Below are 26,846 nucleotides of genomic sequence, written 5' to 3' on the forward strand. Positions count from 1 at the left end.
ATCAAAACAAAACAAAAATATCACACAGTAATTTTCAAATATTGAACATTTAACTGGCCTTGAAAACATGGAATTCTTTAAAAACAAAATTGATTTTACAAAACCATGTTTTTCGTCATTATATCATGAACACACGTAGACATACAAACACAAAATGTTCATCTGTGATTGCTATTTAAGATTGTAATGATATCGATTTATTATCATCTTCATAGAAAGTACAATTTGTACAATATAACTCAATAATAATCTATATAATTGTGAAATTTTTGTCACATAGGTGTCATTTATTGCAATCACCAAATATCATCTAAATTCTTTCGTCAAGGTTTTAGTTTCTCGCATTGATTACTGTAATTAAATTTGATCGTCCGGAAATATATTCTGATCATCATAGAAATCGAAATGAAATTGTGTCTTATTCCCATCATTCAATAAGTTAACAATCCAATTCTGATATGATTGATCAAGAATGTTTACATGATGAAAATGATTGAAACTTTAAAATATTTATTGATCGATTTTTGGGAACAAGAAAGCGATTCAAGAATCATAAGTTATCCATTAATGGATGGTGGTCCATGGTTATCATGGTTAATTGTCATCATTTATATTTATGTTGTCAAGATTTTTGGACCACGATGGATGCGACAAAGACCTGCTATGAGCCTGAAATTAGCAATCATTATGTATGACATAATGCTGATCATGATCAATGCATATTTCTTTTACCAATATTCGATTGCATATCGATTCGGCATCGATTTAAAAATTCATCATTTTGAACGCATATCTTCTGAATCCGACCAATCATCATGTTCATTGTTACTATTTTATATGTTCATGTTGAGCAAATATTTGGACATGATGGAGACGATATTTTTTGTGTTGCGAAAAAAATCCAACCAAATTACCACGCTTCATGTTTATCATCATTCGATAGCACCATTACTAGTACATTTGTATATAAAAATTTCTCCTTATGGTGGACCGGGAACCATATTTCCATTGATAAACAGTTTTGTTCATACAGGTGAGGATTCATTTCACTTTTTAACAAATAGCCTATCATCATCTTAGAGGTTAACGATTTATTGAGGAAAAAGATATTGAATGTGATATGCAATTTTCAAATCTATTTTTGAGGAAACCAGTTTATGGTAGGGTATTTCATAGAATGAAATTTAGTTCTTTGAATATATCTTTCTATTTTTGGATTGATCAATCATATGTAATCATGTTGTTTACAAAGAATAAAAACGAGGAAAATTTAAATTTAAAAAGAAAATCAAAATATTAAATTTTATCAAGTTTTGTCAAGTTTTATCAAGTTTTAAAATAGGCTTTTTAACAATTTATCTCTTATCCAATAATACGATCGATCAGTTTTCATGTTGAAATTCAATTAAATAAATTACATTTTGATTTGGAAATTTATATTCAAATTTTATGAAAATTTTAAATCATTGATTAAATAAAAAAAAAATAGAAAACAATTCATAATTGACGTTGATAATAGCCATGTTATTGTACAGAGGATGTTGCATCCGTTTGTTTTTTAAGTGAAATCCTACCCCCTTTTCTTTTTAATGTTCAACACAATCATCATCATTTTTTTTTATATTGATAATTTTCATTAAACAACAATTATGATGATGATCAATTGTTTTATATAATCCGATGATCATGTGGTAAGAACATGGAAATTTTCCACCATTATCTTTTTGCATTCGCACCGCATATTCATTGATGATTATCATGATAATGATGATTGAGAATTATTTTTAATGAAAAAAAAAATGTTAATTAAATTATGTAATCATCATCTTATGGCAAATTATGAACAAAGAGGCCCTGATTGGTGATTTTTTTTTACCTATCAATTTCTTTTTCTTTTTTTTCTTTTTTTTTGACTTTTCATTTTTCCATCAAACGCTATATTTGTCACGCTATCGTGTCATATTTATTTCTTCTTATATATATGTATTTATTACGTATAAATTTGCTGTTTGTTTACGATATCACAGACACATACAGGAAAAAAAATGAAAGTCAATATTACAATAATGAAAGAGTAGATTTTAAAATTTCAGAAAAAAACGAATTATTTGACTCTCACGTCATAATCATTCCAAGTATCATCATCATCATCATATATAATTTACTGGTGAGAAGGTAGTAAACATTTTCTAAACTAAAAATAACTTCCAATCTATTTGTTGCCTATTTCTATAGATAAAAGGGAAACCAAAAAAAAAAAAAAATGAATTTGAATGGAAAAAAATAGCAAAAAAAAAAAATCAAGATTGAGATGAAGATTTAATTTGAAAGATAGAGAAACATTTTGGATATAAACCAAACCAAGTCAAGAAAGAGAGAGAGAGAGAGAGATGTTGGTGGTTGTTGTAGTGTTTATCAAGGATAATCATAATTTTGAAAATAATGAGAGAAATATTACAAATGAGAACGAATATAATGAATTTTTGTTTTTTTTTCATTTTCACCACATTTGTTTGTGTTTGGTTTTCAATATAAATCAAACAACAGCAACAATATACTATAATACAATATAATGGTTCGTTTTTTAGGCCTAAAGGGCCAAACATTTGTTGAACTTATTTTCTCTCTCGCTCTCTTTGTATGTTGTTTTTGTGGTCATCATTACATGTGTAAACACTGAAAAAATTATGTCACAAAATAATTTATGTGCAGAAATTTAATTTAATTGTAGTGTATTTACCACGTCACCACCTAATTTATAATTTATTTCAATTCTGGAACTATATCAATATGAACATGAAAAGCAACAATCTCCAATATGAATCAATCGAATCGATTCAAATCAGTCTATCTTGATTTGAATGTTTAACGTGTGTGTGTACATATGTGCGTTTGTGTCACACAAAACATTTGAAGATAAAAAAAAAAATTTATTTTGGTTGAATAATGTTATACATTTAACTGGCCTTGAAAACATGGAATTTTTCAAAAGATTTTACAAAACCATATTTTTCGTCATTATATCATGAATACAAAATGTTCATCTGTGATTGCTGTTTAAGATTGTAATGATAACAATTTATCATCTTCATAGAAACTACTATTTGTACAATAATGTAACTCAATAATCTATAAGAAATTTATTTAAATTCTTGAACTACACCAATATGTACATGAAAATCCCCAAAGTGAACCAATCGAATCGATCCAAATTATTATAGATTGATTTTTGAATGTTTAACGTGTGTGTTTGTGTGTGGTAAATGTTGTCATTTGTGTATGTTTTTTGTGTGTGTGTGTGTGTGTGTGTGTGTGTGTGCAAATGTGCGTTTGCGTCACACAAAACATTTGAAAATAAAAAAAAAAAAAAAATATTTTGGCCACAAACAAAATGAACAATAGCTGTTAAACGAACTGTGTATATAAAATAAAATCTCATCATTGGTCAAATCTTTCATTCTGTCACTTGTCAGCTTGTTTGCATCTTCTTTCTTTCACACATATAATTTTTTTTTTCTCCAGTTCAAAATTTCAGCTCTAGTGCACATTGAATCCAAGCATTGATCATTGTCGATCAAGTGTGTTTGTGTTTGTATCCGTAACTGGATTTATCTATGATGTCAATGCTGGAATTATCTTTCCTGTGTTAATTAATACATGATTTTGATTGTCGTTTTTATTGTTGTCAACTTCCGTCGTTCACACTGGTTAAAATATTTGATAAATCGTTGCCAACCAATTTTAAATCTGTTCGAATTAATCTGGTCGTAATTTATATATAAATAATTGTTATTGAATCAAGTGAATCCATTGAAACAAATTCACGTCAAACAAAATGGAAACATTGAAATATTACATGTTCGATTTTTGGGAACAAGAAAGTGATCCACGTATCAGTAATTATCCAATGATGAAAGGTGGTCCATGGATGGCTTGGTCAATCGTTGCTGCATATGTTTATTTTGTCAAAAGTCTTGGACCAAGATTGATGAAAAATCGTGAATCAATGAATCTACAATCGCTGATAGTTGCATATAATTTATCGATGATTATAATCAATGCATATTTTTTCTATCAGATAATGGTACCATATCATCTTGGTATCGACATTAATATATGGAATTTTGAACGTAATGAACATTTGGATTATACACCACGTACGATGCATGTATGCTTCCTAAGCTATCTATATTTACTCAGCAAATATATGGATCTTATTGAAACGATTTTTTTTATTCTGCGTAAAAAATTCAATCAAATTTCCAGTTTACATGTTTATCATCATGCAATCGTACCTATATTGGTTCATATGTTTATCAAAGTATCACCGGCTGGTGGTCCTGGTGCCATGTTTCCACTTCTCAATACATTTATCCATACCAGTGAGTATAAAGCATCATCATTTAAAGCATGTTTATTTATATTTGTTTATTCAACATCCATTTACATTTAATATCTACAATCAATGATGTATTCAATACTATGCACTCATTCATTCATTCATTCATTCAACTTGGATAAGTGTATAGTGCTTCTATACATTTTTATGACAACATCAACATCAATACGATGATGATGATCAAGATTATCGAAAATCAAGTCAAGACCAAGTTAACGAATGTGAATGAATAAAACATTGACCGCTATCGGTCGATCACTGTTTCATTTCGTATGAAGCCCAGTTATTATTTTATGTCAAATGGAACAAGTTATGCATGCTCCTTAAAATTTTTTTTTTTAATTTCAATATTAAGGTCTTTTCATTGATTTTTTTCAATTCAATCTGTCATTCATAATGATTATCAATCATGTTCAAGCGAGAGAGAGGGAAAGAGTTTTCAATATTGAATACATGAAACGATTCTGTTGTATTGTTTTCTGGGGTGTTGATGACCTTTGACCATTACATAATTTGACAAAATTCAAATTAATTGTTCATTATTTGTATTTGTTGGCCATCTATATTTATTTACATTGGATCGTCAACAAAAACTGATCGTTTCTATATATTCAATTTATTTTCATGGTCATTTTTTTGTTTGTTTGTTTGTTTGTTTGTGGTGATAATTTTAAAGTGTGAATTTTTCTACATAATAAGGATGATGATCAATAGGCAAACATTTAATAGTGGAACATTGTTCCAAATTTCATGAATAAACAAATATTTCATTATTTTTTTTTTGGTATAACGAAAAAAAAAATTTATTTACACCAAATGAAGGTCACAAAAAATTTCCCATTAATTTGTACATTTTTTTTGTTTGTTTGTTTCACTTGGTTATATATATTATTATTATTGGTCATCCCTAGATGTGTATATGTAAATTAATTTTTTTTTTTTTTGTAAATAAATTGTCATCACTTATAAAAGTAAATTTCATTTTTTCACATGATTTTTCTTTTCTTTTATTCGAATGATTATTTCATCACCTTATCACCTTATTATATTGATAATCATGATGATGGCTAAATAAATCGAAAAAAAATATGACGTAAATTGAGCAAATTTCTTTTTTTATATATAATTTCAAAAAAAAAATCGCTAATAGGGTCATTGTAATTGGAAATCAATTATTTTTTTTCTTTACTTGAATCTTTGTGATTTGGAAAAAACAGCAATTAGTAAACAAACAATTCATTATTGAACATATTCATGGTTGATTGTTTTTCATTGTTGTTGTTCAAACTATCATGTTATCAGTGATTACAAATTGCTTCCAGATTTATTTATATATTTATTATTTATTATTATTGTTGTTGTTGTTGTTGTTGTTGTTGAAATGACTATAACGACAAAATTCAATCGTCATATATATACGCTGTTTATTATCCGAAAATATAGGAAAACAAGACAAAAAAAAAACCTTTTGAGATTGTTATCACTGTTCTTATCACCATTTTTGAGCTTTATAATGACAAAAGTGAAACATTTTTTTTTTTGTTTTGTAAAAAATGTAACAATAGTTGTCACATATTTTCTATTTTTTTAATTTAAAATCAATTATTATTATTATCATTATCCTGACAAGAAGAAATTAAGCAATTTATTTTTTTTCGACTGAATTCTTACGAAAACTTTTTTTTGTTGTATTGACAATTATTGTTATGATTAAAAATTTCTCAAATCGAAATAAAAATCAAATTTTAGAAATTTTGAAAATTTTTCGATTACTTTACCATGATTATATATTTTTTTTTATTGGCCATCACCACCACCACCAAAGGAGAGTAGATCCCAAGTGACCTTTGTTATTTTTAACCATGATATTAATGCCATTTGAGAATTAAGAGGCCATATTTCTGTCTGCCTGCTTAAAGTTATGGCTTTTTGCCTATCCTATTGTTGTTGTTATTGTAGTGAATTTTACTGCTTCTTTATATATGTTGTATTTGGATCCACCAAAGTAAAGATCCAAAATGCAACACATGTGTTTTGTGTGTGTGTGTCCGATGATATTTTGATTGCAATCATGATGATGATGACGATGATGATTGAGGTCAGAAAGTCGTTACAAGTCAAGTCATGTTGTTTGTATGCATGCTGATTTTTTCCATTTTCTCATACAGACATTATGATTATCATCATCATGAAAATAATGTTATCCGCATCCTTACACACACACACACACAGTATAAGCATTCATTCATGATAAAAAAAATAACCATAACGTGTGTATATGAGTGGGATGAAATGCCTGATTTTTTTTGATATAAAAATAGAATCCTTTATTATCACAATCATAATAATAATAATAATAATAGCAGTTATCTTCGACAATGGTCAAAAAATTCAAAAACCTACAATACAATATGTACTAAGGAGAAAAGGATAGAGGTGATGCCATGATGACAAAAAAAAAGTTTTGTTTGTTTGTTTGGGGTTTTTATTCGATTTGGTTTGTCGTTTTTCTCATCATCCATAATCAACATTTGTCGACATTGTTTCGCGATTTTACACTTTTACAAATACACAATAGAGCTACCATGTATAAATTGGTGTATTTGAATTTTTTTTTCCATTGCATGTGATTGATTATCGTGATGATCGATCAATCAAACTTTCAGATAACAATGAATAAAACACACAGGCAAACAAAAACAACCAAAGAATGAATGATTAGTGATGGATGACATGTTGAGAACAATGAATTCTGTTAAATGAACATCTAGTTTCATTTTGCTACTGCTGTTAAAAATTTATATTTCATTAACTTTTGATTAACAACGAAAAATCTAATTTAATTTATTTCTCTATCTTTTTATTTATCCACAGTAATGTACATCTATTATACATTATCAGCATTGGGTCTACGACGATATACATGGTGGAAGAAATATGTCACACAATTACAATTAACCCAATTTGTCATCTTTGGTATTTATGGATGGCTATTCTTGCTCAATCAAAAAGGCTATCCCAAAATATTCACATTTTTGGGCATTATTCAACCAGTCATCTTTTTTGCCATGTTTTTCTCATTCTATAAACGTGCATATAGATCATCGATAAATCGTTTCAAAGCTGATAACAGGACTAAAATAACAACGAATGGAACATACATTGACAACAATAAAATAACCACCGTCGCTGACGATGCTACTGACAATTGCTGTGATCACCATGAAAATGGCCAAATTAATCAAATGGTATCCAATGGCAACACGTCAACGAATGGCATTGTTAACAGCAAAAAACATGAATAAGAATCATCATTGTCGATTAGTGACAAATTATTTCATCAAAAAAAAACGATACAATCGACGATTGCCCATATGTTAATTTTGGATTGATTGTAATAAATGGAATATATTTGATTCATTAAGTTTGTTATCGATTCGATCTGATAATTCAGTTGAAAAGTTTTCATTCATTCATAATTATAATTAAATTAAATTGTCGGCATTTTTTATTTTTTAATTTATAGAAGTTAACATAGAAAAGGCAATTTTACCTCTTTTGATTCTTTCCACCTTTTTTCATTAGTAGGCTACTTTCCGTACCACAAATTTAAAAATTCATTTCAGGCAGTGGTTTGATAAGATTAAAATTATTAGTGAATTTATTATTGTTATTATCATTATTCATCAATCCTTATTTAACAATCGATGAATTGACCAGAAAAAAAAATTATATTTTACAAATAAATTCTAACTCGTAAATGAAGATCTTCATCGGTTTTACTTAAGGATCCCAATTCATAGTTGTTAGTATTTGGATTGTTGCTTATGCGGCCATCAGCGTTCATGATCATTTCTTTGGCAGATTTCATTTGCTTTGGATCTGTTGAGCCGGAAAGATCCATTTGGACGAATTCTTTAACACCACAAGGAGGATTTTGTTTGATAGGTTTTTGAAATGCCTCTTTTGAACAAAGACCATTCTCGATCTGTGCCATCGGTACAATCAATTTAGAATTGGTACGTGGAGATTGTTTTGTATGTTGGCTAGTAGATTTATCGAAATAAAATTGACCGCCATTGTTGATTTGATCTGCTGTATCGACCATATTTTTGTAGCCAACAATGGCTAATTCATAAGCATTGTTGAATGGCCAATCTAAGAATCGATCATATTCACCTTCAATGATAACCAATTCGAGACTAAATAATAGAACTTCTTGTGTAGATCGTTCCTCGTATAATGAAGACGATGATTTGATTGTATTATTCAGATCTACTGAATTCGATTGTATGGGCATATTTTTAATCGATACTGTTAACACCAACTGACAGAGATATCCTTGGCCGTTTGTATAAAATTCATCGCTAACGAACCGATGTGTCTTATGAGACGTTTGATTACTCTTTCCCGTTGTACTTGGATTACTTTGTTCACTAATGTATCGTTGGAAACGGGCTACCAATCCTGGTAAAAGCCAATTAAATTCAGACACCAGACGATTATTACGTAGCAAAATAGATGAACGTTGTCGTGATGAATATCGCTCGAATCGAGTGGTGAAACGAATTTTGAGGGTGTCATTAAAAAGAAAATTATAATGAGTCAAAGATAACACTTGAAGCGATTGAATAGTAAGAAAACAAAATTCCGGTTGATGTCCAGGCTGACTAAATGGCTCGGTACCACAATCACTTTTTGATGGTTTAACTTTGATTGTCAAATCTCTTTTCCAATAATCTGTATCAAGAAAACATTTAGTACTTTTATTCAAAGTAAACAAATGCACACTTACCTGGACTTTGGTCGACGATGGCCATCTCGAATGGATATGGAAATGGCCATTGAAGATAACGATCATGATCACCCTGTACGAATGCAATTGATATAGCGAATGCGCTCCGTTTGGGTAAAATGGTCAGAAATAATTGTATGAGATAGCCGTTAGGATGAGTGTAGAATGGCTCAGCGTTTAAAATGACAATCTTGCCACTTGATACGGATTCATTTTTCTTCTGACTGAATCTTTCAATTGTCCATAGGTAATTGGAAACCAATTCATTATAACGCATTGACATAGCAGCCTTATGAAATGTTTTTTCTTCAGAATCGGCATCTAAATAAACAGTGAGCAATAAGATCAATGTATCATCTTTGAGATATTGATCCGATTCAAGTGCCATTAATGGAATGTGACGACGATTTCCACACCCATCAGTATTGGAACTGTATTCGATATCTGAATTTGGCCTTAAAAACGCTGAACGCAAACGACATTCATCAATATTCGGTATGATCGTATGATTGTATTTTGTGTTTAGATCTTCCATATTTCCTGCTACAGCTTTATTTGTCCAATCATCTAACTCTTCATGTTTGAGCACCGACAATACAGTTCGATATTTGTATGGCCATTCTACTTCGGAATCATAATCACCAGCAACAATTCGAAAGAAAAGTCCTAGATAAGAAACCATATCCGAATATGTTGTGTTTGATATTAACAACATTTGTAGACGATATCCTGGTTCACTCAAATAGAATCGTGGCGAGAATATTAGTTCCTGACCAGAATAAAGAATGTCGGAAAAGTTGTACACATTCCAAACATATTGAATAACATTCGATGGTCTTGTTTCTGGTCCATTGTTGAATGATGATTGTTCCACTGAACCATCTTCCTGAGTGAATGATTCATCGGGACTGTTTGTTGCACTTGTAGTTGTGATCATCGAAGAAATGTCAAATGATTCGGCATTCGTTACCGTTTCTTCATCGGCTGATGAAGCGACATAAGATAGATTCAATATTGGTGGTTGTAGCTGATGAACATGACCATAACCTTTGGGAAATTGTGTTTCATGAAAATGTCCGTCGATCGGATAGACCGAAGACAAAAGCAAAAGTAACAAACTGTATATCAATGATATATCCATTATTTTGACAAAATGTTCAGCTGTTGTAAAAGTTAAAACTTAACGACATAAACGGACATAAAATGTCGACGACCAAAGTCTGAGTGAAAGATGTATACTTCAATGCCAGGAATCGTTATCACACCTTTTGTGCCAAGGATGTAAAAAAAATACTAAGGTGGGTACAGCAAAAAATGCGTTGGTATGATAACATTGATATGTTTCGTATTCATTAACAACCCAGAACCAACAGGTTGATTGACCCTACCAACTGGTTTTCCTTAATAGCCTACCGGTTAACCAATGAACTTTTTGACTTTCACTTGGCTATCGAACAACCTGTTTTCAAGACAAATAAAATCATCATCTTCATCATTATAGATTGTCTGGACAAGAGGACAGTTTGAAAGTCAGGATTTTTTCATGAAAAGTACTTTTACTTTGCCGATATATGATTTGATTGCATTTATTACAACATAAGCAAATCAATTTATCCAAAAATATATATATATAATGATGATATTAATGAATTGATTTTCTTTCTATGACAATAGAGGCCAAAAAATTTGGCCAGTTGATTGACAATAAAAAATTACAGTCTAAGAACAATCATGTAATAATTGTTGCAGTCGGTGGTGGTGGTGTGGCTGAAATGTTAGTCGGTGATGGGGATGATTTTGTAGCAGTCGCAATAACAGTTGTTTGAGGTGTTTCATGAATATGATGATCCAACGGTGAAGATTCTGATCGTGATGAACTTTGACGTTGATTGCGACTACTATTTTTACCCGTTGATTTGATGGAATTATTATCATTATTATTATTATTACAACTACTAATACTTCTCATAAATCGAAATCTTGATCCAGAACCTTGATTTCCTTCAACACCGGTATTCATCGTTATAGATGAGAATAGCGATCGCATTGTGGAACTTTTGGTTTTTTTAGAATTGGATTTCTTATTTCCACTGTTTAAAGTAGTAGATGCCTTATTACTTGATGATGATTGATCTGGTGATAGCAATACGTACAATGATTCTTCTTCTTCAGCCAAATGTACAGGTTTTTGATCATCATCACTGAGGATTTCGTTCGTAGCCAATGGTGCTATAGATTGATCTGAATACGTTGTCAAATTACGATTAATTTTTGTATTGATAATATCTTGCTCAGGTAATGATTTTGAAAGTACGTTGCTATGGTTATTTTTCTGTGATCCAGGTGTGAACATTATATAATCGTCATTATCATCATAAAATGATGGTGATGTATTGATCGAATGTAGCTGTTTTGAACCATGTATGGATAATGTATGTTTTAATGTATGAACTAGATGATCCAATGTATTTTGATTAGATTTTTGGGTTTGAACCTCATTCATTGATGATTTATGAGAATTGTTCACTATTTCAGAATTTGACTGGGAGGAATCCGAGTTCTTACGATTTCGATTTGATAAATCTGAGGTAGCCGATTTTGTTCTGGATTCTGAGGTAATATCAATGTTTTTTTCGTCGGTATCTAATTCACTTTGAATTGTTTCATTCGATGAATCATTGGTCTTTTGATTATTTGCAATTGATTTCGCATGATGATGGTGATGATGATGACCATGGTGGTGATGGTGATGCTTCTGATGAAATCGGTGATCTTTACTTTTGTTGTTTGCAGAATAGTCAATTTCCATCAGATCTCCTTCTTCCGGTAAAAATGATACAGGCATCGGGTGATTGTTTAAATGTGGCACTGGTTGAGAAGTTGTCGGTGCTGCTGTTGTCATATGATGGTGATGATGAGCAAAATGATTATGATGATGATGATGATGATGAAGTGAACAAGTACAAGATGCATGTGGTTTCGGGATCAACGAATGACCATATAGATTGGCAAGAATATCCGGCGGTATTTGTGATGTACATTGCAAAAGGGGATTGATTTGATTTACAGATGATGTCGCGGTTACACTGGTTGATTTATTTTTGAATAGATTATGCAATCGAAGACCAGCGGGCTTTGATCCTAATGTCAAGCTTCTAACTCTTGGCTGAATTAATGATGACAATATGGGAGCACTGGCTGCTTTGTTCGATTTGTTTGTCGATTGTTCTTCGATTAGAGAACAACATGAACTAGAAGCCGTCTCCATCGATGATGGCCATTGGCAATTATGTTGAAAATCATTATGGAATTGAGGATTTGTCATTTGTTGCTGTTGTTGGATCGGAATAATTGCTGACATTTTATTCTTACGTCGAGAACTAAGGAATGCACTGAATTTCATTCCATGACTACCAGTCGAGGATGCTCGATTACGGATCTGGTGACTAGTTGTAGTGGACTTCGAAGATGATGATGATGGGGTTGGTAATTGTTGCTGCTTATTAACTTTATCTGTTCCAATATTTGTTTTGGTCGTTACAGGTTGATTATTACATTGTGAACCTAATGATGGCGCTAATGGCTGAGGCTTACTTCCGGTTGAATAGGCACGTGTCAAGCCATTGAATATGGTATCATCATTAGATTCATTCATGTTTGCAGGAATTGTCACTGGTACAGTCTTGGCAGTAGTAGAGACTGTATGGTCATCATCTCGAATATAAGAGCGTAATTTTTCCAAATTGAATTCAATACTATTGGACACACTATTAGATGTAGATGTTACCATCGGATTTGATCCATCTCCATTAGCGACAGCCAATGGTGACATGTGAAGGTAGCAATTCTCCTCCTCCTCATCAGTTTTGTCTAATTTTTTCTTCGATATGTCATCACCCCTAATCTGATCATCAGCACTCGAATTATTATTTGGACTGTGAGCATTCATCGGTTTCATTGGAACATAATCTGACGGTTCGCCAGCAGGTATAGTAGGTAAGTAATGATGATTTTGAACGCCCGATTGACCCCCATTATTAGTACAATTGGTATTCGATGATGATAACGATGATGAAATCGAACTAGAAGATTCATGTGTAAATGAATGCATCAAACATGCAGAACAATGACATTTTGGGGATGTTATGGGAGATTGATGTGTGGGTTGACCGGATGTAGTTGATGATAAATGTTGTTGTTGTTGAAACAACTGCAGATAACACATTTGGATGCAGCTAGCACAGGCTGGCATTGTAGTTGACGATGTTGATTGGGATGATAATGGCGGTATATAGGCTGGATAGAGATCTAGATCAGCACCAAAACCTTTATCGTTATTATCTTGACTGAGAGCCCCCATTACGAGATTACTATGCTGATTCTGGTTCAAATCTAAGCAATTTAGAGGACTAAACATAGTGGCATGAATTTGTTGAAGTTGCTGTTGTTCTTGAATATCAAATTCAGTAGACAAGGAAGAAGTTGATGAATTGGTTGGATTTTTAGTGATCGGATTAGAAGGATTATGAAGACTACCGCCACAGGAACTAATTAAAAGTTTAAGTATATATGAAATTGGTATAAAGTTAGTGATTAGAAAAAAATCATACCTAGAAGATTGAGCAAACGAATTGTTTAGATAGAATGAACTTTGTGATGATGAACATTGATGTGAATGATTATGATGAGAAGTGGGAGGTGGTTGTGAAAAGTGATGTGGCATGCCATGATGATACAGATGATGAATATTCCATGGAGATGGAAACATTGGACCCAATGGTGTGGTGGCCGCACTGCTAGCCGAATTGGAACTGGCACAATATCCTTGGGATAAATCTTCATTGCTACAATCACTTGCAGTATGTGATCTGACACTGCCACCGCCTCCACCACCGGTTGAAGATGAACATGATTGTAACCTTTCACGAGAATCGGCCGGGGATTGCGATGATGTACTACTACTGGTTGCAGGCATACTGTTTCGATTATTCGCTGTATGATGATGATGATGTTGGTTAAGACCGGGATGAAATTGTACAGCTGCAGTGGGCATAAATTGGTGCATCATTAAGTGATGAGGTTGTCTCGATGATGATCCTGATAATTGATTTGAATTAATTGCATTTGATGTTGAAGAACTTCTTGGTCGATAACCGGCTAAGGATGATGCGGTAGAGGAACTATGATTGTTCAACATTGTCGCCGTTGTTTTGCCATGATCATCACCAGCAGCTGTTGTCGTATTATTTGAATTGCCACCATCATCAGCAGATTTAGAATTCTTGTTCAATGCCCAGAACGATGATACTTTAGCGTGCATATGTTCAGCTATTGTTTGATCATCAGTTTGGACCCAACATTCACCAGCACCCAATTCTGATAGACGACCGATTTTCAGATAAAAAGTTTTGTCTTTATGCCCGCAACGATGTATTATGGACAATGGAAATTCATAGCGATTTGCTTGGCTACTGTTTGCTACACTATTGTTACTATTCGAATTGGAGGATTCAAGACGAATTAAATACAAAACAGTTGGCATTAAACAAAATCGGTAGGTGCCCATTAATGCTCGTGGCAAAGCTCCATCCACCCGATTTATATGACCTTGCCATATAAAATCTAGAATTCAATTTAAAAAAACCATTCAATAATGATCAATATTAAAAGTAAAATACTCACGAAAGTCTCTCAGTGATCGACAATGATATTCGGGTGTTCGATATAGAATAGATCGAATAGCTTGTAACCACTCATTTAATTGTTTTTCATCATCACATATGGCGGCTAGTAGATCATCTTTGGTGTATATACCAAGAACGTATCGTTTTTGATCGGGTATTCGAGCAACGGCAAAACATTCGACCAACACAATTGTACGTCGTGCTGGACATTTATCACGGTATTTCTTTTCATTATCGTAATAGGCAATGGTCGCTTTGCTTAATGTTAATAATGAATTCAATCGAAGAACGAAAAATTTACGTTTGTTTGTCTAAATGAAAAAAATAAACAAATAGTTAAACAAAAAGGTGGAAAACATTATTTCGGAATACCTTTAATTTGCGCATATAGCCCCATTTACGAACATCATCAGTGAAATGTGCTGCACCAGTGAGTAATACGGAATTATTATTATTATTATGGCAATTCGCAGCAGCCATAGCTGCTGCAGCCATCAAAAATTGTTGTTGCTGTTGTTGTTGTTGTTGTTCATCACTAATGTTAGTCATTTTACTACTTGTAGGAGTTGTCTGTATTGGTTGAATCGTCATCGATGATGATGATGATGATGACAATGGAATCGTTGCAGAATCCATGATTATGATATTATTCTCTTTGTTAAAAGTCCGATTTAATATTTAACTTTGATTCAAGAGATCATGGGTGAATACAAAAAAAATACCTAATGATAATTTTTTGTGCGTTTGTTGTTGTTTTTGATGATGATGTTCATATTGAGAATAGGTGTATTTAAATCAATTTAATGAACCATAACCAATAAACGAACAAAAAACAAATTGAGAACTGGTTAGAGAGAAATCGAAAAAAAACTTGGTTAAAAAACAAACAAAATAACAGAAAAAATAAAATAAAATACAAATATATAAAGACTTAACCCATGTGATATATGCATGACAAACGTAGAAAATAAAATGACGTCTAAAAGAATTACTCGTTTATCATCAGTGATGATGAAAGGAAACAAACAACTTTGTTTTTCTCATCATCATCATGCATCCATGGCCATGGTGATTGTAACTTAATCACCATTAACAATAACAAATTGTAAATAGATGATTAGGTCATCACCATGGTGTGAAATGATTTCCAACCATTGCAATATTATATCGATCATAACAGACCAATTCTATTTTTCATTTGAAATAATTTGATTAGATGACATATTTCAAAAAATTATTGCGTATTGGAAATAATTTTTTTGTGACAAATTTTTTGAATCACCAAAAAGAACCAATAAGGTTAAATCTAAAGAAAACGATAAATCTACCTAATTTCGATGGAATTTTGTTCCAAAAATACACATTAAAAAATCGACATCGACAGTGATATTTGTTGATGTTGATTTGATTAAATTATCTCAAAATCAAAACGAAAACAGGCAGAAAATAAAAATGATAAGAGGAAAATACCATTTTATAAAAGCTTAATGGTGTTTGTAATTGTATTGTATTATCATCATCATAATTAAGAGCAATTATTTTCGAAATTGGAAAAATAGATTAATCGATGAATATTTAAATGAAGATTCACACACACATACAAAAAAAAGGACAAATTGTTGTTTTGGTTCATTTTTATCGATTAAGATTCATAATGAAATGTAATGAAAAATTATGGGAAAAAAAACTAATACGCACCTAAAATCAAAACACATGAGGTCTTTGGACCTCTATTTTGGTGCATTATATATTATATATATAATGATATTGATCAACAATAGCAGTAATATAAATCGATTCTATTCACAATAACAAAGTAAGCAACCAGTGTGTCTATGTTGTAAATATTAGACAACATACCGCAATGACATACACAAACAAATTATATCACTTGACGTCAAACAAAAACGAAAAAAAACAATTTTTATTATTATTTGAAAGAAATTAATTCATTCACCGTCATAATGATCATCGACGACGACGACGAAGACGACGACAACAATAACAATAATAATAACCACCACTGTATATACACTAAAGACAAATGAATACTTTTATATATTGTTATGAATATACCGCCGATTCTGATTTGAAACTAACAACAAACTTGGCCAACTGAGACAAAAATAAGAAAAAGAATTTTTTTTTTTGCAACAGACAAGTTGTCAAAAACACTACCATCGTTTATATATATAGATAGATAGATAGATGGATTAGAAGTGGTACAGACAGAATAGTCTAAATTCTGGATCGATTCTTGTTGTTCTAGTTTTTTTTTCTCACATTTCAAATCGATAACAATCAATTCAATTTCATTCATGCTATTTTATGAATTGTTTTTGTCACAAACAAAAACAACCCAAAATCAACCACCCGGCATTAATATAAGGAACACACAAACCTAGATCATCATTCATGGTTGAATATTGTGAACAAAAACAAAAAGTACACACAACACAGACATAGGATTATTATTATTATTATTTTGGCTGATGATGATGATGATGATGATGATGTTACTAAAATGGTCGTCGTATTCACTGTTGTCGTTATTATTATTGTTATTGTTGTCGTATGATGTGTCCATACATAAACATTCTATATAGAAAATGTTTTTGTCACCATCTTCGTTGTTGTTGTTGTTGATGTCTTTGAATGTTATTATTAAAACACCGCCAAAGAGAAAAATGAAAAAAAACCAAGGATATTAAATATATGATGATGATGATGATTATTATTATTATTATTGCTGCTGTTACTGATATAATATACTGACAGACTGAATAATTGAATGGTTGTATCTGTGTGTGTGTGTGTGTGTGTGTGAAATTTTTTTTTCAAATAAATAAAAAACAGTCCATGATAATCAAGAACAAAATAAAAATAAAGAGAGAATGCATTCGAATACAGAGATGGCATACTTTATTTTCATTTTTTTTTTTTTTTTGGTTTATAAAATTTTTGATACTCATTGATTGTTATTGCTCAAAGAAGAATGTGACATTATCGAGAAAGTGAATCTTTCTTTTGTTAACAAAAGGCGCCAAATGGCTGTCTGTTTATCCGGTGGCACTTGTTGTTTTCTAAATTTTTATCACTACAAGATATCTGGCACATACACACACACACACACACAAGATAACTGTATCCTCATTGGCGAAAAAAAAACATTGTTATTTAAAAACAATAACAGGTATATTAAGACTTGTCATTGACGACAATGACAATAACAGCATTCGATATTGAAGATCACAATGATCGATATAATGATTTAATGATATATATATAGGCATGTATAACGAGAAAAATGAAAACGTTATAATAAAGCAATTAATTAATTAAAGAGATTTGTCCAAAGCAAAATAGAAAAATCACCACCACAACCCATTCATGTCAGAATAGCAAAAAAAAAAACAAAAAAAAACAAAATTGTGGTTTTAATTTGAAAGCCATGGATACATAATATATAAAAAATGATGATGATGATTATTGACAGTCAAAAAATAATCGAATCAAATTCATATATAAAATTAAATGGCCTTGTTATTTTTTTTTGTTTCTGAACCTCGAGGCAGATAGGAAACAACACACACACACACCTGGACAGTTATTATTGTTGAAATGGCTTATAAATTATTGCTTGTTTGTTTGTTTTTCAAGGCGTTGACATTTTTCATTTGGTCAATCATAATAAAATAACAAAAAAAAATAATCAAGATGCCTATATGTAATTATTATCACACATAAACTGTTGTGTGGGTTTTTCCATAAAAAAAGACCCTAATCAAGGTTCAAATTCCAAGATCAAATTGAAACAGAATAATCGAGAAAAATAAAAATAAATCATCATCATTCCATTTAAGCTGACTGGACAATTATTTTGGAAAATAAAACACGTCATGTTTCCTGTTTGTTTCTTCTGTTTTGTTTTTGAAAGTATCCAAAATGCAATAACAAGCCAATTCTAACCAGTTGTTTTTGTCTCATATTTGCAATTAAACTAATCCAATAAGACAACAACAGAACCATAAAAACAAAGAATGAATGTCTTTGGAAAAACAGAGAAAGAGATAGAAAAAAAATAAAATCCAAACAAAACAATCGATGATAGAATCGTAGTTTTTACAATTTATAATTGAAAAAAGAAAATTTACAACAAAAAAAAATATTCATAACATCATAATCATGTGATGATGATATTGAAAACGAACAAAACAAAACAAAAAATTTACGTACATATTTTTATCATCATATACTATTGACTTTTTAATATTTGACCATCAGAGTATATTCAATGAAATCGATGAAATCAATCGTAGTCAGCGTGTTTGGATATAGATAATAAATGTATCTTTAAAGGATATTTGTTTTTTCTTCTTCTTCTTCTTCGATCTTAATAATAACCATAATAAAACGGATATATATTTGAGATAAATCTATAATATGGACAAAACACCAACAATAACAAAAAAAAAAGAAAAAAAAATGTAAGGCACTCGGTTTGAAATTGGATTTTTGGTGATTGATAAAAAACAACACAACAAAAACTGATGGAAATTGAGATACTCACACACACACAAATACAAACACAACACGGTTATTGAGGGTTTTAATGTTGTTTTTGTTTGTTCGAAATAATGACGTTTGTTTTTTTTCTCTCTTTCAGATATATTGCACTTTGTTTTGCATTGAATATTGATGATGATTTAAAAGTTGATAGAATTTTATTTTAAAAAAATAACAATAGCTTTTTGAAATTACAATTTCATTGTTTTTCCGTTCCAAGTTTGTACTCAATATTTATATACTCGATGATTCTTGCGATATAGTCTTGGAAAAAAAAATGAATAAAAAGGGGATAAAAATAACGAAAACAAAACAAAACAAAAACAACAAATCCACTAACCACAGAAAAGATCTGATCAATGGAAGATGGAAACACGCAATCACATCAACATCAACAATAACAACAACAACAAACACAAGATGGAATGCAACTCCTAATAAAAAAAAATATATACAATGCTCATGTCATGAGCGCATTGAATCCAAATGGATGGATGCAACAATTTCAAGCTCTCATAACCAAACATCAAAGACACAAACTGTAAAGCAAAAATAAATATATAGCCGACAAATTACCTTGATTTCTCAGATTGATACACTGTGTATTCCAAAAATCAATTTCAAAAGAGAGATATGCTTACATGCTTTTCTATATAAAAATCGACTATGCATAAGTCGCGGATTTATTTCGCGAAAATACGGTAATAACGTCATAATTGCCATAACAGCATATAATATAACAATCTTTATTGCAACTACTTTTTGTTTTCATTTTGCAGCTACATGCCTTTTAAAACCGCGATTTTTTGTTCAAAAAATTTTATTTATTTATTTGTCTTTTTTAAATTTTGTTGAATTTCATATTGAAACAGAATGGTAATTTTTAATTTTCACAATAATAAAATAATGATTAATGATTATATTTACATTATGGAAAATAGATTGTGAATCGAAATTTTTAACCAATTGTATGTGCCTTACAACAATATATTTATTTCATTTTTGTTTGCATAATCATGGAGTTCAAACATCGACAAAAAAAAAATACCTTTGGAATTGATTCAATATTCATCATTAGAATCGTCTTTTTTATCGACCAATTCGCTCCTCTTCAGGGGTTTGTATCCGGCAGTATTATATATCTTACTGCTTCTTTCAGATCATTAAAGTTATTTAATAAGTCAAGTCCTATGATGAATTTAGAAAACAAATGTACAACTCCGTCAGACTCTTTTTCAAATATTGATCAATTTCGTAAATTAAAAAAAAATTCATCTTGTCATTTTGAAAATATATAATTTCTGAATCTTGTCATTGATTCATTCTCATGTTATTTTTTTTCCATTTTTCAGTTACATAAATTACTAAAATGTTTAAAAATTTTGACAGTTCTTTTCATCCTATTGCTGACAAACAACAACCATAATCATAGAAAATGTTGCTTAAAATTGTTGAAAAATTGCTTGATTGGTTAAAGAAAAGATTGGGTCTGAAAAAATGGGAAATCTATCGAATTTATCAATTTGTTAATGGGCCATTTATAAAGGTAGTCAAACCAATTGACATTCCAATACATCGACCTATGCATCGATTGACAAGAGCAGATTTGGATAAACATATAAAATCATTTCAACAACAGCCGATTGAAAAAGAGAAAATAATTTTTGCAATCATTCCAACATTCATTTTCAGCATGATTATTATTCGAGCGATAATTGTTTTGATCATAGATGATGATAATGTCTGGTGTACATGGTTCGGATCAGTATTTCATCTTATTGCATTGAAACGAAGACCACCTGAGATTTCTGGCATGCATATCGCTTTCGAAGATTTTTTTTACTGCTGCTTCTTATTTGGATCAATCAAAAATCATTGCTTCTTCCGATTAATGATGTCTTATTGCCATCAGATTTTTGATCCATTTATGGACAATAATGAAAACCATTGTCGATTAATACTAAGATACTATAATCAGAATCGAAATCATAACAATAATAAAGATGGCTCCTTTATGGAAATGGATTCAGATTCTCTGAGCATTTTGGCCAGACTGTTAAGATGGATATACACTGCTCAATGTTTGCTTGAAATTGGTTCTCCAGTGTTTATATTTTCACTTGCGCTTATCACCTATTCATCCATTGATCCAGATCGGAACAATTTTCATTTGTTCAATTATTCATATTTTTGTTATATATCACACATGTTTAGTGTTGTATTAATCCTAGCTTATTGGAGTTATTATGGATTAATTTACGCTTCCAATTACTATCTATATCTCAACATTGTTTCTTTCATATTGGAATTCAAATATCGACAAAACAATAAATATCTCATAAAATCAATTCAATGTTCATCGAATCTAAGGAAAAATCTGTACGACCATCGCAAGAAGCAAGCGAATTTTTTCACTGAAATACATTTGATGAACGAATATTTTGGCATTTATCTTAGTTATTTGTTTTTCATATATACATCTTTATTCTGTCAAAACTTATATGTTGTGTTGAAATCACCAATCTTTTCATCGAACTGGTTATTCTTCAGTGGACTCTCATCCTATTCAGCATTTGTTGTCATATCACTCTGTTTTGTTGTTGCCCGATTGTTTCAACTGATCTTCAATTCTCATAAACATTATCAATCATTATTGGTTAAAAATAGATTCCGGATGCATTTTAAAGATAAATTGAAAATAATGAATACAGTCAGCATAATTCAAAGCAAAACAATCGGTTTTTCCTTTCTGGATCAAACCTACATACAATATGGCACATTAGTGAGCATTATATATCTTACTGCCACTCTTTTTTGTCAGATCCTCAAAGTGATGTGATGTTGCCGTAATATAAATTTAAAAAACGATCAACATAAATCTAAATCAATGAACATTTTAATCATAATGAAACAATTGATCAAATTACAATCAAAACCTAATTTCAATTTGATCATTGCTCATTTGAAGAAACAATAGAATCTGTTCACCGAAATATGTTTGTTGAATCATTATTTTCGCTTCTATCCAAGTCATCTGTTTATGATCTATACCCATTATTCTGTCATGCATTGTTTGTTACATTAGAATCGTCATTTTTATCGATGAATTAGCACTTCTTCATTATTACTCGTTAATGGAAAGATATCAATTCAGAATAAATTACCGTAACAAGCTAAAAATAATGAGTACAATCAGCATAATTCAAAGCAAAACGATCGGTTTTTCCTTTCTGGATCAAACCTACTCACAATATGGAACATTATTGACCATTTTATATCTTTGTGCTTCTTTCAGATCATTAAAGTTAAGTTCAATGATGAATTTATAAAACAAAAGTACAACTCAGCCAGACCCTTTTCAAATATCGATCAATTTTGCATGAAAAATCCATCTTGACTTTCTGAATCTTGTCATTGATTCATTCACTCATTTTTTTTCCATTTTTTAGTTTCATAATTTACTAAAATGTTTAAAAATTTTGACAGTCCTTTTCACCCTATTGCTGACAACCAACAACCATAATCATAGAAAATGTTGCTTAAAAAATTGCTTGATTGGTTAAAGAAAAGATTGGATCCGAAAAAATGGGAAATCTATCGAATTTATCAATTTGTTAATGGGCCATTTATAAAGGTAGTCAAACCAATTGACATTCCAATACATCGACCTATGCATCGATTGACAAGATCAGATTTGGATAAACATATAAAATCATTTCAACAACATCCGATTGAAAAAGAGCAAATAATTTTTGCAATCATTCCAACATTCATTTTCAGCATAATTATTATTCGAGCGATAATTGTTTTGATCATAGATGATGATAGTGTCTTGTGTACATGGTTCGGATCATTATTTCATCTTATTGCATTGAAACGAAGACCACCTGAGATTTCTGGCATGCATATCGCTTTCGAAGATTTTTTTTACTGTTGCTGCTTATTTGGATCAATCAAAAATCGTAGCTTCTTCCGATTGATGATGTCTTATTGCCATCAGATTTTTGATCCATTTATGGACAATAATGAAAATCATTGTCGATTAATACTAAGATACTATAATCAGAATCGAAATCATAACAATAATAAAGATGGCTCCTTTATGGAAATGGATTCAGATTCTCTGAGCATTTTGGCCAGACTGTTAAGATGGATATACACTGCTCAATGTTTGCTTGAAATTGGTTCTCCAGTGTTTATATTTTCACTTGCGCTTATCACCTATTCATCCATTGATCCAGATCGGAACAATTTTCATTTGTTCAATTATTCATATTTTTGTTATATATCACACATGTTTAGTGTTGTATTAATCCTAGCTTATTGGAATTATTATGGATTAATTTACGCTTCCAATTACTATCTATATCTCAACATTGTTTCTTTCATATTGGAATTCAAATATCGACAAAACAATAAATATCTCATAAAATCAATTCAATGTTCATCGAATCTAAGGAAAAATCTGTACGACCATCGCAAGAAGCAAGCGAATTTTTTCACTGAAATACATTTGATGAACGAATATTTTGGCATTTATCTTAGTTATTTGTTTTTCATTTATACATCTTTATTCTGTCAAACCTTATATGTAGTGTTGAAATCACAAATCTTTTCATCAAACTGGTTATTCTTCTGTGGACTTTCATCATATTCAGCATTTATTGTCTTATCACTTTGTTTTGTTGTTGCCCGATTGTTTCAACTGATCTTCAATTCTCATAAATATTATCAATCATTATTGGTTAAAAATAGATACAGGATGCATTTTAAAGATAAATTGAAAATAATGAGTACAGTCAGCATAATTCAAAGCAAAACGGTCGGTTTTTCCTTTCTGGATCAAACCTACATACAATATGGCACATTATTGAACATTATATATCTTACCGCCACGCTTTTTTGTCAAATCCTCAAAGTAATGTGATTGTTTAAAAAACGATCAACATAAATTTAAATCAATGAACATTTTAATCATAATGAAACATTTACAATCAAAACATAATTCCAATTTAATCATTGCTCATTTGAAGCAACAATAGAATCTGTTCACCGAGATATGTTTGTTGAATCATTATTTTTGCTACTATCCAAGTCATCTGTTCATCATTTATACATTGTTATTCTGTCATGCATTGTTTGTTACACTAGAAACATCTATTCTTTGGTCATCTATATTTTTTTTATTAGCGTTTGTCTCTATACACCAATCATTGCACTGATTATTTCAAAAAATATTCAATTTTCATAAACATTATCAGACTATTCTGGCTATTAATCAGAATCTTATCCAAGCTGGATGTGATCCATAGTCGAACGATTGGATTTTGTTTTATAGATTTTATCTATGTACAATATGACACCTTAATGACAATCATATTTATAACAGCATCATTATTCTTTCAAATTATCATTTGTCATGTAAAACGCTCATATTTTTAATTCCTTTCCAGAAATGAATAGGGAATACTTGGAGAAACCAGAGATCATTGTCAAAACATGCATAGACTTACAAGTGATGAATATTTCATTTCTCTCTACAAAAAAAAAATGTTACGTTATGATAAGTAGGAAAAATTGGAAAATAAAATCAATTAATAATCGCTTTTCCATAATTTTATAGTTTTATCATTCTCCAATGAAGCTGATGCAATTATATTTTCGGATGGATGACATGCTGTACACAGTACAACATCATTATGGCCAGCCAATTTTTGCACGATTTCTTTGGTTTGTAAATTCCAAATATATACCATGTTATCCTCTGAACCGGAAACAATCCACTAAAAAAAAATATTCAAAAATTCAAAATGCGTTCTTAAGAAAATTTTGTGACAACGAACCTTGCCACCAGTGACGGAAAAATTGGCAAAAATGCAGTATTTTTCATTCTTATGTCCTGTATATGTTTTTAAACACTATGAAATTGAAATTTAGAAAAAAATAAATACTCCATAAGATTAGATCATTTATAAATATTTGCAAGACTCGAATTCTACTAACTTTTCCTTTGGAATAGTCCCATAACTTCAATGTATTATCCAATGTTGCGGCCAAAATGTATTTACCATTTGGTGAGAATTTTACAAATGAAACGGGTGGATTGTCATCATCAATGAGTGTTTTTAGACATTGTCCAGAACTAGTATCCCAAATACGACAAAGCCCGTCATATGAACTGGAAGCAATCAATGTTCCATCACGATTAAAATGAACAGCCGATACAGGATCCGAATGTGCAGGTAAAGTTTTCAAACATTTTCCGGTTTTCACATCCCAAATACGAACTGATTCATCAAACTTAATAGATAAAAATTACTAAATGCAAATAAACATAAATTAATAACATACCGATCCGGATACAATAAGATTGGATTGGGGATTGAAATTAGCGCAAAAAACATAGTTACTGTGTCCTTTCAATGTTTTCAGACATTTTCCCTATTAGAAAATGAAATTATAGTCGAATCATTTTATCGAAATTTTTTAGTAAGCATACGGTAGCATTCTCCCAAATTTTCAAAGTTTTATCATCGGATGCAGAAATAAGTAAACGAGAATCTGAACTCCACGAAACATCATTGACACCAAGTTTATGACCAACGATCGTTTTCTCAAATTTACCATCGCTAACATTCCATATTTTGATCATTTTATCTGCAGAGCTTGATGCAAGCCAATCGCCATTATGGGAAAATTTCACCGATGATACAGCCTTGTTATGGCCAGATAACGTTATAATACAACGATAATTTGGTTTTCGATCTCGTTCGCTTGACGATGATGTTGATTGGCGACTTTGTGATGGTCCATGATGATGTGAAGATGAATGTGATGAAGATGTGTTGTGAGATTGAGGAGGAACTGGTGGCATTTGATTACCAGGACGATGATTACCAAAACTACCCGGTAATGGTGTTCCCAATCCTGGTGGTGGTCCCGATGGTCCATGTGGCTGCATCCCAGGAATACCTCCAGGATGCCCAGGTGGTGGTCCAGGACCAAGTGGATGTGGAGGCATTTCACCCAATGCTCCAGGTGGCAGCAATCCAGGTAAACCTGGACCGAGAGGGCCGCTACCACCGCCCATCATCATATTAGCTGTTGGAAAAATTTTGGCTGATAGAATAATAACGATATTAATCCAAATGAATGATGACAATGAATGAATGAATTTACCAGATTTATTAGAACACTTTTATGATGAAAAATTTAAATTTCAAATTCTTTGAACCTCAAGAATAACAGCCGTAAACAAATAAATGATAGACAATGGATCGATGAACCCTAGAAACATTCTTGGCAAAGCAAATTGATAAGCTTTATCATGGACCTTTCATTTACAGTTGTACGTCACTCATTGAATAATGGTGGCTTTCACTCGTGGATAGCACCTCAAATC

The 26,846-nt window shown here is 31.0% G+C and overlaps 5 protein-coding genes across 13 annotated transcripts; 2 read left to right on the forward strand and 3 right to left on the reverse strand.

The window, feature by feature from the left end:
• The first annotated feature begins 166 nt into the window (after positions 1 to 166).
• On the forward strand, positions 167 to 1,080 carry LOC142597373 (very long chain fatty acid elongase 1-like). Its single transcript, XM_075729104.1, has one exon. The coding sequence runs from the start codon at positions 481 to 483 to the stop codon at positions 1,078 to 1,080; it is 600 nt and encodes a 199-aa protein (XP_075585219.1). The 5' UTR covers positions 167 to 480.
• A 1,427-nt stretch (positions 1,081 to 2,507) lies between these two features.
• Positions 2,508 to 7,918, forward strand: LOC124495264 (very long chain fatty acid elongase 1-like). The gene is made up of 2 exons (XM_047058604.2): positions 2,508 to 4,382; positions 7,274 to 7,918. Exons 1-2 carry the CDS (start codon positions 3,836 to 3,838, stop codon positions 7,702 to 7,704), a joined length of 978 nt encoding a protein of 325 aa, XP_046914560.1. The 5' UTR covers positions 2,508 to 3,835; the 3' UTR covers positions 7,705 to 7,918.
• Positions 7,919 to 8,032: 114 nt separating this feature from the next.
• Positions 8,033 to 10,679, reverse strand: Traf4 (TNF receptor associated factor 4). Its single transcript, XM_047058589.2, has 2 exons — positions 9,195 to 10,679; positions 8,033 to 9,139 (listed from the first exon to the last, which is right to left on the reverse strand). The coding sequence occupies exons 1-2, from the start codon at positions 10,333 to 10,335 to the stop codon at positions 8,136 to 8,138; spliced, it is 2,145 nt and encodes a 714-aa protein (XP_046914545.2). The 5' UTR covers positions 10,336 to 10,679; the 3' UTR covers positions 8,033 to 8,135.
• Positions 10,680 to 10,730: 51 nt separating this feature from the next.
• On the reverse strand, positions 10,731 to 20,147 carry chico (insulin receptor substrate 1 chico). Of its 9 annotated transcripts, none has more exons than XM_075728959.1 (7): positions 19,785 to 20,147; positions 19,449 to 19,708; positions 19,115 to 19,314; positions 15,251 to 15,722; positions 14,877 to 15,189; positions 13,805 to 14,816; positions 10,731 to 13,741 (listed from the first exon to the last, which is right to left on the reverse strand). In XM_075728959.1, the coding sequence occupies exons 4-7, from the start codon at positions 15,512 to 15,514 to the stop codon at positions 10,924 to 10,926; spliced, it is 4,407 nt and encodes a 1,468-aa protein (XP_075585074.1). In that variant the 5' UTR covers positions 15,515 to 15,722; positions 19,115 to 19,314; positions 19,449 to 19,708; positions 19,785 to 20,147; the 3' UTR covers positions 10,731 to 10,923. The 9 variants fall into 9 exon arrangements, with proteins under 9 accessions (XP_075585074.1, XP_075585075.1, XP_075585076.1 ...); XM_075728960.1 differs by adding an exon at positions 17,280 to 17,527 and having other exon boundaries at positions 19,449 to 20,147; XM_075728961.1 differs by lacking the exon at positions 19,115 to 19,314 and adding an exon at positions 15,815 to 16,065 and having other exon boundaries at positions 15,251 to 15,600; positions 19,449 to 20,147.
• Positions 20,148 to 24,851: 4,704 nt separating this feature from the next.
• wds (WD repeat-containing protein wds) lies at positions 24,852 to 26,750 on the reverse strand. Its single transcript, XM_047058596.2, has 6 exons — positions 26,624 to 26,750; positions 25,944 to 26,563; positions 25,796 to 25,885; positions 25,448 to 25,744; positions 25,288 to 25,362; positions 24,852 to 25,227 (listed from the first exon to the last, which is right to left on the reverse strand). Exons 2-6 carry the CDS (start codon positions 26,538 to 26,540, stop codon positions 25,039 to 25,041), a joined length of 1,248 nt encoding a protein of 415 aa, XP_046914552.2. The 5' UTR covers positions 26,541 to 26,563; positions 26,624 to 26,750; the 3' UTR covers positions 24,852 to 25,038.
• Positions 26,751 to 26,846: the final 96 nt, after the last annotated feature.

Source organism: Dermatophagoides farinae, chromosome 3, assembly GCF_024713945.1.
Source record: "Dermatophagoides farinae isolate YC_2012a chromosome 3, ASM2471394v1, whole genome shotgun sequence".
In the NCBI taxonomy this organism is placed as follows: Eukaryota; Metazoa; Arthropoda; class Arachnida; order Sarcoptiformes; family Pyroglyphidae; genus Dermatophagoides; species Dermatophagoides farinae.

What these genes read in the sequence shown, in the direction of transcription:
- Traf4 (XM_047058589.2), bottom strand. Translation starts at nt 10,335, where the DNA reads ATGGATATATCATTGATATACAGTTTGTTACTTTTGCTTTTGTCTTCG. An exon ending in CATCGTCGACCAAAGTCCAG is followed by an intron (nt 9,140 to 9,194) that starts GTAAGTGTGCAT and finishes TTCTTGATACAG; the next exon opens with ATTATTGGAAAAGAGATTTG.
- LOC142597373 (XM_075729104.1), top strand. Translation starts at nt 481, where the DNA reads ATGATGAAAATGATTGAAACTTTAAAATATTTATTGATCGATTTTTGG.
- LOC124495264 (XM_047058604.2), top strand. Translation starts at nt 3,836, where the DNA reads ATGGAAACATTGAAATATTACATGTTCGATTTTTGGGAACAAGAAAGT. An exon ending in CAATACATTTATCCATACCA is followed by an intron (nt 4,383 to 7,273) that starts GTGAGTATAAAG and finishes ATTTATCCACAG; the next exon opens with TAATGTACATCTATTATACA.
- wds (XM_047058596.2), bottom strand. Translation starts at nt 26,540, where the DNA reads ATGATGATGGGCGGTGGTAGCGGCCCTCTCGGTCCAGGTTTACCTGGA. An exon ending in AAATTTGGGAGAATGCTACC is followed by an intron (nt 25,886 to 25,943) that starts GTATGCTTACTA and finishes ATTTTCTAATAG; the next exon opens with GGAAAATGTCTGAAAACATT. An exon ending in ATCTTATTGTATCCGGATCG is followed by an intron (nt 25,745 to 25,795) that starts GTATGTTATTAA and finishes TTATCTATTAAG; the next exon opens with TTTGATGAATCAGTTCGTAT.
- chico (XM_075728963.1), bottom strand. Translation starts at nt 15,514, where the DNA reads ATGGATTCTGCAACGATTCCATTGTCATCATCATCATCATCATCGATG. An exon ending in GCTATATGCGCAAATTAAAG is followed by an intron (nt 15,190 to 15,250) that starts GTATTCCGAAAT and finishes TTTTTCATTTAG; the next exon opens with ACAAACAAACGTAAATTTTT. An exon ending in TCGTTTGCTCAATCTTCTAG is followed by an intron (nt 13,742 to 13,804) that starts GTATGATTTTTT and finishes ACTTTTAATTAG; the next exon opens with TTCCTGTGGCGGTAGTCTTC.